Source organism: Mesoplodon bidens, assembly GCF_964165515.1.
Source record: "Mesoplodon bidens genome assembly, chromosome: 2".
Taxonomy (NCBI): Eukaryota; Metazoa; Chordata; class Mammalia; order Artiodactyla; family Ziphiidae; genus Mesoplodon; species Mesoplodon bidens.
The window spans coordinates 142538395-142556738 of record NC_138177.1 but is presented as its reverse complement, the minus strand read 5'-3'; the positions used below and the strand labels follow the sequence as shown (position 1 = coordinate 142556738).

The following is an 18344-nucleotide window of genomic DNA, read 5'->3' as shown; positions in this document are numbered from 1 at the left end:
CAAACAGTGGAAAGAACTTAATACCCAGGACATTCACTACAGATGCCAGAAAAGATTAAACTAGCCCTAAATTAAAGGTTTCTCTAAGGCAACCCTGTGAAGCTTAAAAGCAAGTCTTGAAATGATCAAGCTGCTCTGCAAGTAAACTGTCTGTCAGAGAAAAACTAGCACTCTTTTAAAAAAGACAACAAAATCTATACACTCAACAACATGTTTAGTAATATGGTAAGAGTTGCTAGATGAAAGATGAAGCAGAAAAATATGACCCATAACCAGGAGAAAAATTAGACAATGGAAACAGACCCAGAAGTGGTAGTGATGATGGAATTAGCAGGAAAAAAAATTCAAACTTTTTTTACAGATACGATCCAAGATTTTAAAGAAAACATGAAATTAAGAGGAGGAAAAGTAATGTTTAAAAAAAAATAAAAATTTGACATGAAAAATATTTGGGTGAGCTTAAGAGTAGATACAAATAAGAAAAGGTCAGTGAAATTGAATACACAGCAATAGAAAATATCCAAACTGAAAGAAAGCTGGTTTAAAAAAAATTAGAAAGAAAGAACACCAGAATTATCCTGATATCAATACCAGGCAAAGACATAAGAAAATTACTGAACAATATCTCTCATGAGCATAGATGAGGAAATTCTTTAAAATTTTTTAACAAATGGAACCCAACAGTATATAAAAAGGACCAAGGAGGTTATTCCAAGAATGCAAAGTTGGTTTAACATTTGAAAATCAATGTGTTTCATCCTATTACCAGACCAGGAAAGAAAAACAATCTGATCATCTCAGTAGATGCAGAAAGAGCATCTAAGGATATCCTACAGCTAACATCAAAATTAAAAGTGAAAAATTAAATGTGACTGTTTCCCCTCTAAGATCAGGAACAAGGCAAGGATGTCCAACCTCACTGCTATTGAACATTGTAATGAAGGTTCTGTCCAGTGTGATCAGGAAAGAAACAGAAGGCATCCAGATTGGAAAGAATGAAGTAAAACTGTTTTTATTCACAGGTGACGTGATATCTGTGTAGAAAAATCCCATGAAATCTACAAGAGGGCAACTAGACTTAATGAGTGAGTTTAGCAAGGTTCCAGGATACAAGATCAATATACACAAATCAGTTGCACTTCTTTATATTAGCCACAACCAATATAAATGAAAAAATGACATTTACAGTTTTACCAAAAACTATGAAATACTTAGGGGTATATCTGACAAAGATGTACAAGACCTGTACACTGAGAAAAACAAAGCATTGCTGAGAGACGTTAGAGAAGGCCTAACCAAATAGAGAGAAGGAGGGCACTTACAAGTTAGAAGACTTACTATTGTTAAAATGGCAATTCTCTCCAAATGTGTTGTAGATTTATATAGTCCCAGTCAAAATCTTAGCAGTCTTAGCAGAAGAGAAATTCACAGGCTGATTCTAAAATTCATACAGAAATGCAAAGGACCTAGAATATTGAAACAACTTAGAAAAATGAAGAACAAAATTGGAGGAGTTATACTACCTGACTTCAAGACATACTGTAGAGCTACAGTAATCAAGACAGGTGTTTTGTGGCTCCAAGTGTGTGTTTTTTCCATACCTCATCAAGCAGTTCTCTAATTCTCAGCAGACGCTGACTGGGTGTCCAACAAATTTAACTCAATTCTGACACTGTTTACCTGGAGATAGTGTCAGATCCCACAGGTTAAGGGCTCAATCCCACAATACTGCTGTCCCCACTTCAGATGCCAATCCCAAGTTTATGTTGTTACCTGTGCTTCTGACTGAATAGCTGTAGATCTGAGGTTCCCACGACCCCCCCTCCTCTGGTTCAATTAATTTGCTAGAGCAGCTCACAGACCTCAGAAACATTTAATTATATTTACCAGTTTATTATAAAGGATGCAGATGAGCAGCCAGATTAAGAGATACATAGGGCAGGGTTCTGAAGGATTCTGAGCACAGGAGCTTCTGTCCCCATGGAGCTAGGCTTTCCCACCATCCAGGCATGTGAGTGCATTCACCAACATGGTGAATGCTCCCTTGCCCTGAGAGACATTTTCATATGATAAACTGGACTAATTATTAATGAGTGAATGGGTCTCTAGTAATGTGCTAGTATCTGTTAACTGTTACAATCATTTTGTTTTAAGGGATCTGTCATCAAAGACCAGAAGATAAAATAAGAACTATATTTGGTCTTTGTTCCTGGTTCCTAGCACAGAACTCCTCAAACCTTTATAATTTCCTGAGTGATAGGAGTGTCTTTTGTCATTCATAAGGATCCCCTTTTGACAAACGGTAATGAGGTGTCAGGGTGGGATGTCTCCCAGGGCAAGGCCACTGAGGTTTGCAGGCTTCCAGTAGATCTTGTATGGCTCCAAAAGCAGAAGTGGTCTTAGGGTGAAGCCATATATTGCTCTTTAACTAAGAGATAATATCATCTCTTGCTCTGAGCCTTTTTTGATGTGTTAATGTCATATTGAATTTCTCTTATTACATAGCCTATTTATTCATTCCTGTACCCTCAGCTCCTATTCCTCCTTCTCTTCATGTACTCTCAAACTTTTCCACCTTTGGAAGGGACATGAATTTTGGCCACTGTGTTGGTCTAGATTGCCAACAGCAATACTAGTCTAGCAAGTGTCTCCCCCTCAGTCCACTGTCATTCAGATAGGGTAAGATTACATAGGTGCAGAACTAGTGGGCTGTTATTTATTTATTTATTTATTTATTTTGTTTGTGGTACGCGGGCCTCTCACTGCTGTGGCCTCTCCCGTTGCAGAGCACAGGCTCCGGACGCGCAGGCTCAGTGGCCATGGCTCACGGGCCCAGCTGCGCCACGGCATGTGGGATCTTCCCAGACTGGGGCACGAACCCGCATCCCCTGCATCGGCAGGCAGACTCTCAACCACTGTGCCACCAGGGAAGCCCTAGTGGGCTGTTTTTACCACAAGGCAATATAGTTGCATTCAGTGTTATTCCCAATTTTGCCAGATGGAGTTAAGGCATAACCCAACCCATTAGGCCCTTGGGAATCCTGACAAAAAAGAGTTTACAACATAGTTACAGTTTCTTGCTTAGGAATCATCCCTGCTTCCAGCATTTGTAGTTGCAGCCCTGGTTCTGTGACCACTGCACCAGGTAGGGGAGTTAAAAAACGTTGTGATATGGGGAAGAAGAAAAAAGTATAGTCATTATACCAGTATCCTCCCTTAGCAAGAATTACATAATCATATCAACATCCTTTCCCACTCCCTCTTCCCCAGGTTCCCCAGAAAAACAGGAGAATATCTAGTGGGGACGTTCTATCTATCTATCTATCTATCTAGTTGTACCGGGTCTTAATTGCACCTCACCAGATCCTTGGTTGCAGCATGTGGGCTCCTTAGTTGTGGCTCCAGGGCTTCTTAGTTGCGGCGTGTGAGCTCCTTAGTTGTGGCATGCAAACTCTTAGTTGTGGCATGCATGTAGGACCTAGTTCCCTGACCAGGGATCAAACCCGGGCCCCCTGCATTGGAAGTGCAGAGTCTTATCCACTGCTCCACCAGGGAAGTCCCTAGCGGGGACATTCTTTTAGCTCCACTCATATTGAGTGTGAGCATACATATACTCGTGAAGGTGTGAAAGCTAGCCCTTCAGGCCTATATCTCCCCCCTCCCTCCCATCTCTGATTTTAGATAACTAATGTTTTAATTGCCCATTCCAATTCTCTCTCAAACTATTACTCTGAGGAGGATATCTCTCTGCCCATTGGTGGACATTGTAGGGATAGAAAACGTTTTCCTTGATTCTGGCACTTTGTGCCTCAAAATGCAAGAGGAATATGTCTAGATTCAGTCCATTTCTGCATTGCTGCAGTTCCTCCATATCCACTCATCTCATGGACTCAGGTGGCCGCCTCAAGCAAGAGCATTGGGATATCTGCTTGTCAGTTCCAGTCAGCTTCTGAACATGGGAGAGAGTTCTTCTGATGGGCACAGATACGTCCTGCCTTAATGACCAGGTTTCCATTGCCCTTGTATCCACACACACGGCTAGACCATTGGCCACTGCCCATGAAGAAACCCAAACAGAGGCTTTTACCACTATTCAGTTTTTCATCCTTGCTGGGAAAACAGCATGCAGTTCAGTCCACAGAGCTGTTTTGGTTTTACCTTTTTCAATCAGAATGGTGGCCTTCCAAACAGGATGTTGCCTGTTTACCTTGGAACTGCTATCCACAAACCAAGCAGCTGTTTGTTGGTTGTTGGAGAGCTGTTTATAGGGCACCGTCCAAGTGACTATACAATCTGGCAGCTCCTTGTGCAGTTCCAAAGTCAGTCCTAGGGACTGACTAGGGAGAAAGAGGCTCCCTGCTCATGAGTATCTCCTCCTTGTGTTCTCCAGGTAGCACGATCCTATATAAACCAATTTCGTTTTATTATGGAACTCTTCTGGGCACTGCCATCCCCATTAGAGTGTTTCTCTGACATCACTCAAAACGTCTTGGGTATTTCAGGTTTGAAGATCATTTTTTGTCCTTCAGTCATGAGGGTAGCTTCAATTAATGTCAAATAACAAGGTAGTAAATGCCCCTCAAATAGAAATTCTCAAGTCCAAAGTCCCAGTAATCATCTCTGGTAGGCACTCACAGGCTTTTGCCATAAACCCCAGTCAGTCCTTCACATAGGGCTATGGCACAGAGAATTTGTCCCTACCAGCACTCCAGCTTCTATTCTACATTGCATTGGCTTGGGCAGTCCTACTGGTTCCCATTTAGCATGTCAATTAACATTGCTTGAAAGATGGATTTACATGCTTTCTGTTTTATGATGTTAGGTAGTGGAAACATTTCCCAGTCAATAAAATGTTCATTCTCATAATACCATCAGGTAAAAGAAATGTAACCACTTCACATAAAGTCTGTTCAACCATACCAATTCTCCTACAAACTTTTACCTTAATTCTGTTAACCCTTTTATTCCTAACTGTCATCATCCACAGATTTTGGTCTTACAGTACTAGGTAGGAGAGTGTTCCCCAGCCAGACATAATACTCATTCCCATAAAATATTGAGGCAAAGGAGACATAACTTCTTTACATAAAGTCTGTTTAAACATTCCAATTTTCAGGACTTCCCTGGTGATCCAGTGGTTAAGTATCTGCCTACCAATGCAGGGGACGTGGGTTCGGTCCCTGGTCGGGGAACTAAGATCCCACATGCCTCGGGGCAACTAAGCCCGCAGGCTCTAGAGCCCGTGGGCCGCAACTAAAACTCAATGCAGCCAAATAAATACATAAATAAATAAATTTTTTTTAAAAAACACTCCCAACTTTCATGATCCTGTCAATCCTTACATTTTTTTTTAAACTCTCTAACTGTAGCCCACATTAGGACTTCACCAGGAACTTCTCCACTTCCTAAGTTACCCACTATTGTGCAAAAGGCTTTAAGTCCCCAGTGAGGAGTCAAGCCAAGGAATCCTGGCCTTTTGTCAATCTTTGCCTTGATTAGATAAAGCAATTGCTGGTCAGGTTTGGATTCATCTCTAAATTCCATTGGTTGGGACTTCCCTGGTGGCACAGTGGTTGAGACTCTCCATGCTCCCAGTGCAGGGGGCCCGGGTTTGATCCCTGGTTGGGCAACTAGATCCCACATGCATGCTGCAACTGGGAGTTTGCATGCCACAACTAAGGGGCCTGCCTGCTGCAACTAAGACCCAGCGCAGCCAAGTAAATAAATATTTTTTTTAAAAAAACAAAACATTGGGTTTCCCTGGTGGCGCAGTGGTTGAGAGTCCGCCTGCTGATGCCGGGGACATGGGTTCGTGCCCCAGTCTGGGAAGATCCCACATGCCGCGGAGTGGCTGGACCCATGAGCCATGGCTGCTGAGCCTGCACGTCCGGAGCCTGTGCTCCGCAATGGGAGAGGCCACAACAGTGAGAGGCCCCCGTACAGCAAAAATAAATAAATAATATATATATAAATAAAAACAAACATTTAACAAAACTCTTAAAAACATAAATAAAAAAATAAATTCCATTGGTAACTTTTACTGTTAGTAACTGATTGCAGCACAGCTGCTACTCCACATCATGGAGTAGCCACCCAAGAACCAAAGGTTCCTTATCCCTCACCTTTTTATCCTTTCTGTTCCCTAACCACATGTTTCCATAAGCCAGGACCAGGATAGCAAATCCCACTTCTGACACCAATTCTGATATGTGTTTTTTCCACATCCCACCAAAAAGTTCTCCATTTCTCAGCTGACACTGACTGGGTCTCCTACAAATTTAGTTCAATTCTGACACTATTTACCTGGAGATAGTGTCAGATTCCACAAGTTAAGGGCTGAGTCCCACAAAACTGCCCTCACTTCAGACTCCAATTGGAAGTCCAGGCATAAACATAGACAAAGAATGTTCAAAGGACCAGAATAGAGAGTACAGAAACAGACCTATACACATATGGTTAGTTAGTTTTTGACATAAGTTCAAAGCAATTCAATAGAGAAATAAGAGTCTTTTCAACAAACAGTACTGCATCAAGTGTATCTCTATCTGCAAAAAAAAAAAAAAAGAACTTTGATTCATACCTTGTATACAGAAGTTAACTCTTAGGACTTCCCTGGTGATCCATTGGCTAAGACTCCAAGTTCCTAGTTCAGGGAGTCCAGGTTTGATCCCTGGATGGAGAACTAGATCCTGCATGCATGCTGCAACTAAGAGTCCACATGTCACAACTAAGAAGCCCACATGCCACAACTAAAGATCCCTCATGCCACAACAAAGATCCTGCATGCTGCACCTAAGACCTGGCACAGCCAAAATAAATAATTTTTAAAAATTTAACTCTTAATTGATCATAAGTCTAAATATGAAACCAAAAACTATTAAAAGTGTCAAGAGGAAAATGTGACAAAATATTTGTAACCTTGTCTTAGGCAGATTCTTTTTTTTTTAAACATCTTTATTGGAGTATAATTGCTTTACAATGGTGTGTTAGTTTCTGCTGTATAACAAAGTATAACAAAGAATCAGCTATACATGTACATATATCCCTATATCTGCTCCCTCTTGCATCTCCCTCCTACCCTCCCTATCTCACCCCTCTAGATGGACACGACACAAAGCATGGAGCTGATCTCCCTGTGCTATGCGGCTGCTTCCCACTAGCTATCTTTTTTACATCTGGTAGTGTATATATGTACATGCCACTCTCTCACTTCGTCCCAGCTTACCCTTCCCCCACCCCATGTCCTCAAGTCCATTCTCTATGTCTGCATCTTTATCCTGTCCTGCCCCTAGGTTCTTCAGAACCACTTTTTTTTTTTAGATTCCATATATATGTCTTAGCATACGGTATTTGTTTTTCTTTCTGACTTACGCCACTCTGTATGACAGTCTCTAGGTCCATCCACCTCACTACAAATAACTCAGTTTCATTTCTTTTTATGGCTGAGTAATATTCCATTGTATATATGTGCCACATATTCTTTATCCATTCATCTGTCAATGGACACTTAGGTTGCTTCCATGTCCTGGCTATTGTAAATAGAGCTGCAGTGAACATTGTGGTACATGACTCTTTTTGAATTATGATTTTCTCAGGGTATATGCCCAGTAGTGGAATTGCTGGGTCGTATGGTAGTTCTATTTTTAGTTTTTTAAGGAACCTCCATACTGTTCTCCATAGTGGCTGTATCAGTTTACATTGCCACCAACAGTGCAAGAGGGTTCCCTTTACTCCACACCCGCTCCAGCATTTACTGTTTGTAGATTTTTTGATGATGGCCATTCTGACTGGTGTGAGGTGATACCTCACTGTAGTTTTGATTTGCATTTCTCTAATGATTAGTGATGTTGAGCATCCTTTCATGTGTTTGTTGGCAATCTGTATATCTTCTTTGGAGAAATGCCTGTTTAGATCTTCTGCCCATTTTTGGATTGGGTTGTTTGTTTTTTTGTTATTGAGCTGCCTGAGCTACTTGTATATTTTGGAGATTAACCCTTTGTCAGTTACTTTGTTTGCAAATGTTTTCTCCCATTCTGACTGTTGTCTTTTCGTCTTGTTTATGGTTTCTTTTGCTGTGCAAAAGCTTTTAAATTTCATTAGGTCCCATTTGTTTATTTTTGTTTTGATTTCCATTTCTCTAGGAGGTGGGTCAAAAAGGATCTTGCTGTGATTTATGTCTTAGAGTGTTCTGCCTATGTTTTCCTCTAAGAGTTTTATAGTGTCTGACCTTACATTTATGTCTTTAATCCATTTTGAGTTTATTTTTGTGTATGGTGTTAGGGAGTGTTCTAATTTCATTATGTTACATGTAGCTGTCCAGTTTTCCCAGCACCACTTATTGAAGAGACTGTCTTTTCTCCATTGTATATCCTTGCCTCTTTTATCAAAGATAAGGTGACCATAGGTGTGTGGGTTTCTCTCTGGGCTTTCTATCCTGTTCCATTGATCTATAGTTCTGTTTTTGTGCCAGTACCATACTGTCTTGATTACTGTACCTTTGTAGTATAGTCTGAAGTTTGGGAGCCTGATTCCTCCAGCTCCGTTTTTATTTCTCAAGATTGCTTTGGCTATTCTGGGTCTTTTGTGTTCCCATACAAATTATTCAATTTTTTGTTCTAGTTCTGTGAAAAATGCCATTGGTAGTTTGATAGGGATTGCATTGAACCTGTAGAATGCTTTGGGTAGTATAGTCATTTTCACAATGTTGATTCTTCCAATCCAAGAACATGATATATCTCTCCATCTGTTTGTGTCATGTTTAGTTTCTTTCATCAGTGTCTTACAGTTTTCTGTATACAGGTCTTTTGTCTCCTTAGGTAGGTTTATTCCTAGGTATTTTATTTGTTGCAATGGTAAATGTGAGTGTTTCCTTAATTTCTCTTTCAGATTTTTCATCATTAGTGTATAGGAATGCAAGAGATTTCTGTGCATTAATTTTGTATCCTGCTACTTTACCAAATTCATTGATTAGGTCTAGTAGTTTTCTGGTAGCATGTTTAGGATTCTCTATGTATAGTATCGTGTCATGTGCAAACAGTGACAGTTTTACTTCTTCTCTTCCGATTTGGATTCCTGTTATTTTTCTTCTCTGATTGCTGTGGCTAAAACTTCCAAAACTATGTTGAGTAATAGTGGTGAGAGTGGGCAACCTTGTCTTCTTCCTGATCTTAGTGGAAATGGTTTCAGTTTTTCACCATTGAGAATGATGTTGGCTGTGGGTTTGTAATATATGGCCTTTATTATGTTGAGGAAAGTTCCCTCTATGCCTACTTTCTGGAGGGTTTTTGTCATAAATGGTGTTGAATTTTGTCAAAAGCTTTTTCTGCATCTATTGAGATCAAATTCTTAAATATGCACAAAGGTATGATCTACAAAAGAAAAAACTAGGGACTTTCCTGGCAGTCCAGTGGTTAAGACTCCACACTTCCACTGCAGGGCATGTGGGTTCAATCCCTGGTTGGGGAAGTAAGATCCCGCAAGCCACACGGAGCAGCCAAAAAAGAAAAAGAAAAAGAAAAGCCTGCTAAATTGGACGTGAACAAATCAAACTTAAGGACTTCAGCTTTTTGAAAGACATTGTCAAGAAAATGAAAAGTCAGTGCACATACTGGGTCAAAATTTTCAAATCACATGTCTGATAAAGCGTTTGTGTTCAAAATATACCATGTACTCTCAAAACTTAATGATAAGAAAACAATACAAGAAAATGGACAAAAGAGTTGAACAGACTTTTCACCAAAGATTTACAGATGGCAAATAAGCACATGAAAAGATGCTCAACATCATTAGGATAGATGTATAGATCAATGCAATAGAATTGGGAGTCCAAAAATAACCATGCATCTATGGTTAATTGATTTTTGACAAGGGTGCCAAGACAATTCAGTGGAGAAAGAACAGGTTTTTAAACAAATGGTGCTGGGAAGACTGAGTAGGCACATGTAAAAGAAAGAACTTTGACCCTTACCTCATACCATATACAAAAATTAACTCAAAAATGGATTACAGGCCTAAGTATAAGACCTACATTTACATATACATAAGCATATAAAACTTTTAAAAGAAAACATAGGTATAAATCTTTATGATGTTGGATTAAGCAATGATTTCTTATATAGGACACCAAAAGCATGTGACAAAAGAGAACTAGTTTAATTGAATTTAATAAAAAATTTTAAAACTTTTGTGCTTTAAAGGACACCATCAAGAAAGTGAAAAGACGACTCTCAGAACGGTTGAAAATATTTGCAAATTATATACCTGATGAGAGGTTGTTTTCAGAATATATAAACACAATAGTAAAAAGGAAAATAACCCAGTTTAAAAATTAGCAAAGGATCCGAATAGACATTTCTTCAAAGAAATTATACAAATGGCCAATAAGCACATCAAAAGAGGTTCAGAACTTCCCTGGTGGTCCAGTGGTTAAGACTCCATGCTTCCCCTGCACGGGGCACAGGTTTGATCCCTGGTCGGGGAACTTAAGATCCCGCATGCCACAGGGCGTGGCCAAAAAATTAAATTAATTAAATTAAAAAAATAAAGATACTGTCATGATGGCAAAAAAAAGTTCAGCATCATTAGTCATTAGAAAATATAAATTAAAGCCACAGTGAGATGTAAGCCACTTTACACCTGATAGGAAGGCTGCCTATAATCAAAAAGATGGACAATGACAAGTGTTGATGAGGACATGAAGCAACTTTCTCATTCATTGCTGATGGGAATGAAAAATTATACAACCATTTCAGAAAACAATTTGGTGATTTCTTATAAACTTAAACATACATTCATGGATGGATCTAGAGACTGTCATACAGAGTGAAGTAAGTCAGAAAGAGAAAAACAAATATTGTATATTAACGCATATGTGTGGACCCTAGAAAAATGGTACAGATGAACCGGTTTGCGGGGCAGAAATTGAGACACAGACGTAGAGAACAAATGTATGGACACCAAGTGGGGAAAGTGGTGGTGGGAGGGATGGGCGTGTGATGAATTGGGAGATTGGGATTGACACGTGTACACTGATGTGTATAAAATGGACAACTAATAAGAACCTGCTGTATAAAAAAAATAAAATTCAAAAATAAAATAAAAAAATAAAAATAAATAAACATACATTTAGCATTTGCCCATCATTTTAGGTATTTTCTCAAGATCCAGGAAATGAAAAGTTCCCAAAAAACTTGTGGAAGAATGATTATAGCATTTTTAGTCATTGTAATGAAATGCTCAGGGAGAGAGAACATCCAACAAATGTCCATCAGTACAATAACATTAAAAACATGTGACGTATTCAATGCAGTGGAATACTTCTCAGCTTAAAACAACAAAAAAAGATTACATACAGGTAACAACTTGGAAACATCTCAAAAACATCATGCTGAGCAAAAGTAGACAGACACAAAAGGTTACATGCTGTCCATTTATATGAAGTTGTAGGCAAAAGTCTATATCACAGAAGTTAGAACAGTGGTTACCTGGGATGAGGGGTGTAGGGGAGATTGACTTCAAAGGTGCACAAGGAAACTTTTTAGTTGTTGAAAATATTCCATATCCTGATTGTGTTGGTGGTTACACAAGTGTATACATTTGGCAAAACTCATAAAACTATAGATTAAATTAGGTGCGTTTTATTGTGTGTAAATTAGACTGTAATAAATATGACTAAAGCTAAAAAAATAAACTTTAAAAGGCATGTGTAAGAAAAAGGCAAAAGGAAAAAATATATTTAAAAATAATGAATACTGCATGTACAACATCACTGCTATTAAATTTTATTTATTTATTTATTTTTGGCTGCGTTGGGTCTTCGTTGCTGCATGCAGGCTTTCTCTAGTTGCAACAATTGGGGGCTACTCTTCGTTGCGGTGCGCGGGCTTCTCGTTGCGGTGGCTTCTCTTGTTGCAGAGCACAGGCACTAGGCGAGTGGGCTCAGTAGTTGTGGCTCACGGGCTCTAGAGCGCCGGCTCAGTAGTTGTGGCACACGGACTTAGTTGCTCTGCGGCATGTGGGATCTTCCTGGACCAGAGCTCGAACCTGTGTCCCCTGCATTGGCCGGCGGATTCTTAATCACTGCGCCCCGAGGGAAGCCCTCAATTTTTTTTTTAACATAGGAAATGCATAAAAGTGTAACAGTACCCATCTTACTCATGATTTGAGGTCAAAGAAGATTGTCTATGTCTTATGGTTATGATTTTTATATAATGTATAATATATATATATATATATAATGGTATGTGTATTATCTATGATCTATGTGTGGGCCTTGTAGTGTAGGCATAACATCATTACAGAGATATTTTTCAAGCTCTAACTTATGTTAGTGAGCAATAACAAAACAGCTTAAATTTAAGCAAAAAAATAAAAATTATTCCACAAAAAAACAAACTAAGTTTTTTAAGGAAAGCTCTTTCTCCTATTTTCTTTCAGCCTCAAGGTATTGCAGCATGCTGATTGAGGAAGGAGGATTGCAGCATTTATACAACATCAAAGAACATGAACAGACTGATCCTCATGTCCAACAGATTGCTGTGGCCATTCTGGACAGCTTAGAGAAACACATTGTACGCCATGGAAGACCACCTCCCTGTAAAAAGCAGCCCCAGGCCAGACTTAACTGATAGCTATAGGTAATTGGATAATTGAATCACAGAAATTCTTTTTGTGTTAGGTTCACTTGGAATATCTTACCCTCTCTGATGTTTTGGGGGTTTCTACAGCAAGAGTCATAAAGTGAGTATGGGATTGATAATGTACAGTACTGCCCATGTGAACAGTCTTTGATTTGTCTTGTGATTTTTGACTTATCAGATGAGAAGAGTCTCTTCCTTCATCATTGCCTTTTAGGAAAATTTCCACATCCTTCAGTGTTTGAACTTACTTGTGCTTAAAATTCTACAGTTTTATGAGGAAGTTTGCACGGACCCTTAGGCCAGACTTTCCTTATCTTAAAGTCCCTTCAGTCAATTTGCAGCTTTAAATAAGCTGTTAACCTGATTTATGGCACTACTTCAGTTGTAAATTTTATATTGCTTCTGTATAAAATGCCTTTATTCTCTGTGTATCTTTTATAAGATGTCCTTCTTAGTGTGAAAGAATGGAAATCTGAGTCCTCTCCTTGTGAAAGCTACTCATTGGCTGGTGCCCAGACAGCTGGCAGAAAATACATTAAAAAGAAAAACTACTAAGGGAAAATAGAGTTTAGGAACTGGGAAAAGGTCTGCTCTTGTGGTATATAGTTTTTAAACTGGGACTGGCTAATCTTCTGGAGCCCACCTCTCCTGAGGCATTGCACAGTAGCTTGTTCGTATTTATTCCTGGAGGCATGGGCTGCTGCTTCCTACGCAGACTGCTGGTTACTCTCTAGAAATATTTCCCCAAGCACCACAGTATAAAATATTACAGCATTCTGCATTAGAGATTAACTGTCTGAATTTCTTTATGTCATATTGTTGTGAAAATGTGAATTTTACAAAAATTGTCTCTTGCTCAAACAGACCATCCTTTTCCCTCTATTTCAAAGTCATTTTTGTTCAGTGGAATAGAGACTATACATGGTATTACCTGCTCACTTAAAATACAATTAACAACAGTAAATTTGGCCATGAGAAGTTAATTTTCTTTTGTTTAAGACTACATGTATCTTAATATTTTCATGTTGGGGAAGGATATCCACATCTCACTGCCAAAAGTAAACAAGAAGAATTAGACTATTGTTAAATGTAATGATTCTAGTTGCAGTGCATAAAAGGAAATATTTGGTGATGGGTAATTTTTTAGACAGTTGCCTTTCCTTTAAGAGAGTTGTTACAGTAGAGTAAAGAATCGGTTATCAATAACGGCAGTTGGGAGGCAGCAAGTCACCAAGAGAGTTATTTTCCATTAAACAAAAAAAAAGGTGAAAGATTTATACGATCTAAAGAGAAACCAGAGTATCCATCTTAAATTTTAGTTTGTGAATAAAGTTAACCTGCAGTCTTAGATGACTGCATCTTTTTCATAGATGGCCAAAATGTTTTCAATAGAGATTTTAAATAATACATTTAAAATCATGGTGATTATTCAGAAGCATTTTTATTTAGAAAGGAGCTGGCTTATTAGTATTCTGATAATGTTTTTGACATACACATTTCATACCACTATCGCAGTAGTCATACTTGAATTATTTGGTACTCCTTCACAGGAGTGAAAACTTAAACTAAATGAAAATAGATATTTAGAATCATTAAAAACCATATTAAATTGTGGGTTAATTCTGACTTAACCTGTTTAAGGAATTTTTATAGGTGTGAGATAAATTTTCACAGATTATTTCTATTTCAGAGGAAATGGAAAATTCTTTTAAAAATTCCCCCTTTTTTCTGGGTCTTAAATATCTAAGGCAAAATGTAGAAAATAGGATGGTCTACAAAAGCTTGGAGTCGCTAGCTATGTAGACCATTTCTAGGTCTTCTAGCTTGTGTAGTTAAGGAAAAGCCTATTTGAGAAGTTTGGCTTCAAGTTTCTATTGTATCCTATTCAAGACAAAAGTACATGTTCCTTCTAGGCTAATCCTAGGTTTTTGTCTTTATAAATTGTTTTCAAAAATGGCTAAAAATGTATGGAAAACAATAAATCCCTTCATTACTCAGAATAACTTGTTGATAGATGAAGACTCAAATATATTTAAATTGAAATTGAAATTTACTACTTTGAGCACTGCTAATGGCCAGATACTTTTGAGTCTTAAAAGCAAAATAATTAGGCACATCCCAAATATATAAAAATTTTAGTGCCTTTGTGGTTGGGATGGCTCTTAAAATTATGTATCTAATTATGGCACTGAATTGTCTATAAGGTCTTGAATCTGGCTACAATACAGTATATATGTATATGTATATGTATATATACATATATATATAAATTGAAATTATGAGGTGTAACTGGCCTGTCTCTACAGAAAGAATCTATTAGGCCTCCTATTTGCATTTGTACACTAGAATGTAACAGAACTTGGTGCCTTCAAGGGTTACCTCTTCAGTGGCTTAGAGGTGCTGCTTCAAGCACAATTTAGACTAGGGTTGAACCACTCATTGCTCAAATCATTGGTGTGCTCAGATATTGCAAATTATCACTACATCAGTCCACAAGCAACAGCAAGGTTTAGATCTACTAAAGGAAAAAGGAAATGGAATTAGACTTTTTAACCTATAATGATGCATGTGGGTATTATTGAGTAAAACAAGAACAGTCTGAAATTAGAGCAAAAATAATTAAGGTATCTCATTCTTTCCATCAGGTACGTTTTGCTGTTCTCTTTATACTCTAAAAAATCATTTTTTCCTTTTGCAGTTGAAAAGGAACATAAATCAAATCAAGTAGTAATAAGGGGTTAATTTACTCTCTGGCCAAGGACTCAGTGGTTACTGATCTTAGTTGAGAATTTAAAAAGTCATGTCAGACTCACAGATCTAGGAATTGACCTTAAATATTGCTGCTCCTCACCCTTGGACAGAAATGCCATTTAGTGGCACTAGTCAATTTAAGTGAATTACCCAAGGTAGAGGTGAATCCCACAAAGCAACTATGGGAACTTAATTTCATGATATCTTTTGTTTGCAAGCTTCCAAAGAATCAAGGATTCATGTTTTAAAATATCAGTGCTGTATTTCCAGCCTAGGAAGGTGATCTTGCTAGTGGGACCTTTTGAGTTGGCCCTTTTTCTCCCCAGTCACTTTCATTTGGCTATATTTTAAATTATGCCATGCTCAAGATAGTATTAGGCCATCATCTAGACCTTTGGAGCACATTTTGATGAAAACATATTTTATTATGGTTCATTATGTGCTAAATTAGGGTAGAATCGATTAATGAACTGTGGTTTTGGCTTAGTGCTTTAAAATGCCTGACACCCCACCCTGTCCCCCCATAGAACAAGGTGCAGCAATACCCAAGGTTGAAAAGAGGTCATGAGTAGCCAGGAAAATAAACTTACTGTGTTGCATATGTTGAAACCCACCCTTCTCCTGCCCTCTAATGGTATGTTTACATTATTTGGTTATTGTGCAACTTTTATCTTGATATAAACAGTATTATTAAACTGAAGGTGTAAGTTAAAGGCAGTATCATACTGTTGGCTGACATGGGCAGTTTTATCTGTATGTTACTTATTTGGGGGCTTTATATGGCTAGGGCTTCAGAGTAGTGTTCCGAGATAGCTTACAGAGAGGTTTGCAAACTTATGGTTTCCCTCTCAAATCCATCGTAGCAGTTTCAAATGATTGTGTGTGGATACTGGATATTTAAATTTTACCACTTGCTTTGTATTGACACATTTTTCATTTTTTGTATTAACTCACAAACTGTTTATTTAAGTAATAATGCAAATCCAGACTTCATCCAGTGATGAAAATAGCGGTATGATAGGAAATTTTGCTGAGTGTGCTTTAAATGAGTAATTGCTTTATCTCTTTTTAGTATTTCATAGATTTTGTGTGACATGTACACTCCTAATTATGCATTCTTTGGTTTCCAAATCTTAACCTAAGACATTCTTACGTTAACTGATTGATAGCCTAAGAGAGAACTTTCTCTGCCTGTTTCTCCCCTCCTCCAATTTTTTTTTGGTGAATTATGGGAAAATCAATGCTATTTCTCATTTCTCTGGATGAAGCAAAGCTCCTTTGGACAGCACAACCTAACTTCATAGCTAGACAGAATGGCTATCGAGAATATTTAGAAAATCCAAATTTATCAAATTATGAGAAATCATAAATGTAGTTCATTAATATGTGCTTAATTTTGAACTTATTTTGGAAAATTGTTCAAATTGGGTTCTTTTAAGCTTACTTTAATCAGCTTAGAAGCAAGAAGCTACTTTGCTAATGAAAGCTGAGACATACTTTCATAAAAGCAGGAAATTCTTGAGAGCATTTAAAAGTGGGAGGATGTTATGTCAAGATTTATACTTTCAGATAATCTGTAAGAATAAAATTTTTAAATCCCTGACTTTTGTAGAATTCCCACTGTCAAATTCTCACTGACTTGTGAGTATGGAAAAAGCTATCTTTTGCTTGAATTCTGATATAAGAGTTTAACTCCTTTCAAAGGATATGAAAAATTCATTGGAAAGTGTAATGTGTATACATTTCAAAGGTTGTCAATTGTCTGGACTGAAGGCACTGTTCTTACTGTGGCCAGATGAATGGGAGTGTCCTGTACATGAATCATGCTGTTTTAAATCAGGACATCACTTAGGTATTAATGTTGTGTATACAGATTTTTGTTTTGGGGATTTTTTTTTTTTTTTTTGCCTAAATAAATGTTACAAATTTTATGTAAAGTGTGTCTTGTCTACATTTATTCTGGGCATTTGCTTTAAAATTTAAAACTAATGCTGCAAGATTCAGATTCCTTGGTCATCTGTTTGTAAGTTGCTTTCTGGAAAAGGCCAGTGGTTTTACTGCAGAAATTTCTAATTTTTTTGCAGGACCTGGAACTCCATTCATTCATTTCATTAAACACCTATGCTAGGTACTATTTATGTGTTGGAACTTGCATAATTTATAAATCCTTCAGAGAACTTAACAGTTTTGTGGAGAAGAGGAAGTGTCAAATAAACATAAATATTACATAACATTGTATTACAGACCAGTCCACGGTACTTGTTATAAAGCCACAGAGACTATACCTAATCCAGACTGGGCACCCATCAGACAGCCCAAGAGCACTTCCTAGAGAGCGTATCTAGGTTGACAGTCATTCACAGAACTATTGAGACAATTAACTGATATAATATATATTGTATAAGTGCATTTAGTGAGGGAGGTTACCAAAAAACAAAGTATAATATAAGAACCCCATGACCAGGAAGAATTCTTAGTGACTTTAGTTTCAGAAACGTCATTTTATAGTTGAAGAAACTAAGTCTTAGGTAAAATGACCTTGCCCAAATCACACAGCAAGTCAGTAACAGACTCTGCATTACAATTCTTATTTCCAAATTTACAATCCAATGGGTCCCCTCTCCCCCTATTATTGCATAATCGCATGAGATTGCTTAGCTCTTAGGCAATATGTGATTAAACATCAAATGAATGGTAGAGAAAAGAATGCGCCAGATGGTCAGAAGTGGAGGTTGACCATCCTTACAGATGGTGTAGGGCAACATTAGTGTTTAGATGCTATAGAATTGTTAATGAATGGTCACTACAAATACAAACATGAGATTAGATATGTTAGAGTGATAGGGTTTTTAATAGTAGTTTTATTATAATTTTTATAATAATTAGCTTTTAAAAAATTTATTTATTTTATTATTTTTGTTTATTTATTTATTAGTTTTGGCTGTGTTGGTGGGT

General features: G+C 37.7%; 1 protein-coding gene across 1 annotated transcript in view; it reads left to right on the top strand.

Annotated features, from left to right (window-relative positions):
- ZYG11B (zyg-11 family member B, cell cycle regulator) overlaps positions 1–18344 on the top strand; it is a gene marked incomplete at its 5' end in the record, with an annotated part of 147674 nt that overhangs the window by 55842 nt on the left and 73488 nt on the right. The window contains one exon of the mRNA XM_081223093.1: positions 12436–17320. Coding sequence (XP_081079219.1) covers positions 12436–12626 — 191 coding nt within the window. The 3' untranslated portion in view covers positions 12627–17320. Of the gene's footprint in view, positions 1–12435 lie in introns of the transcript that reaches the window.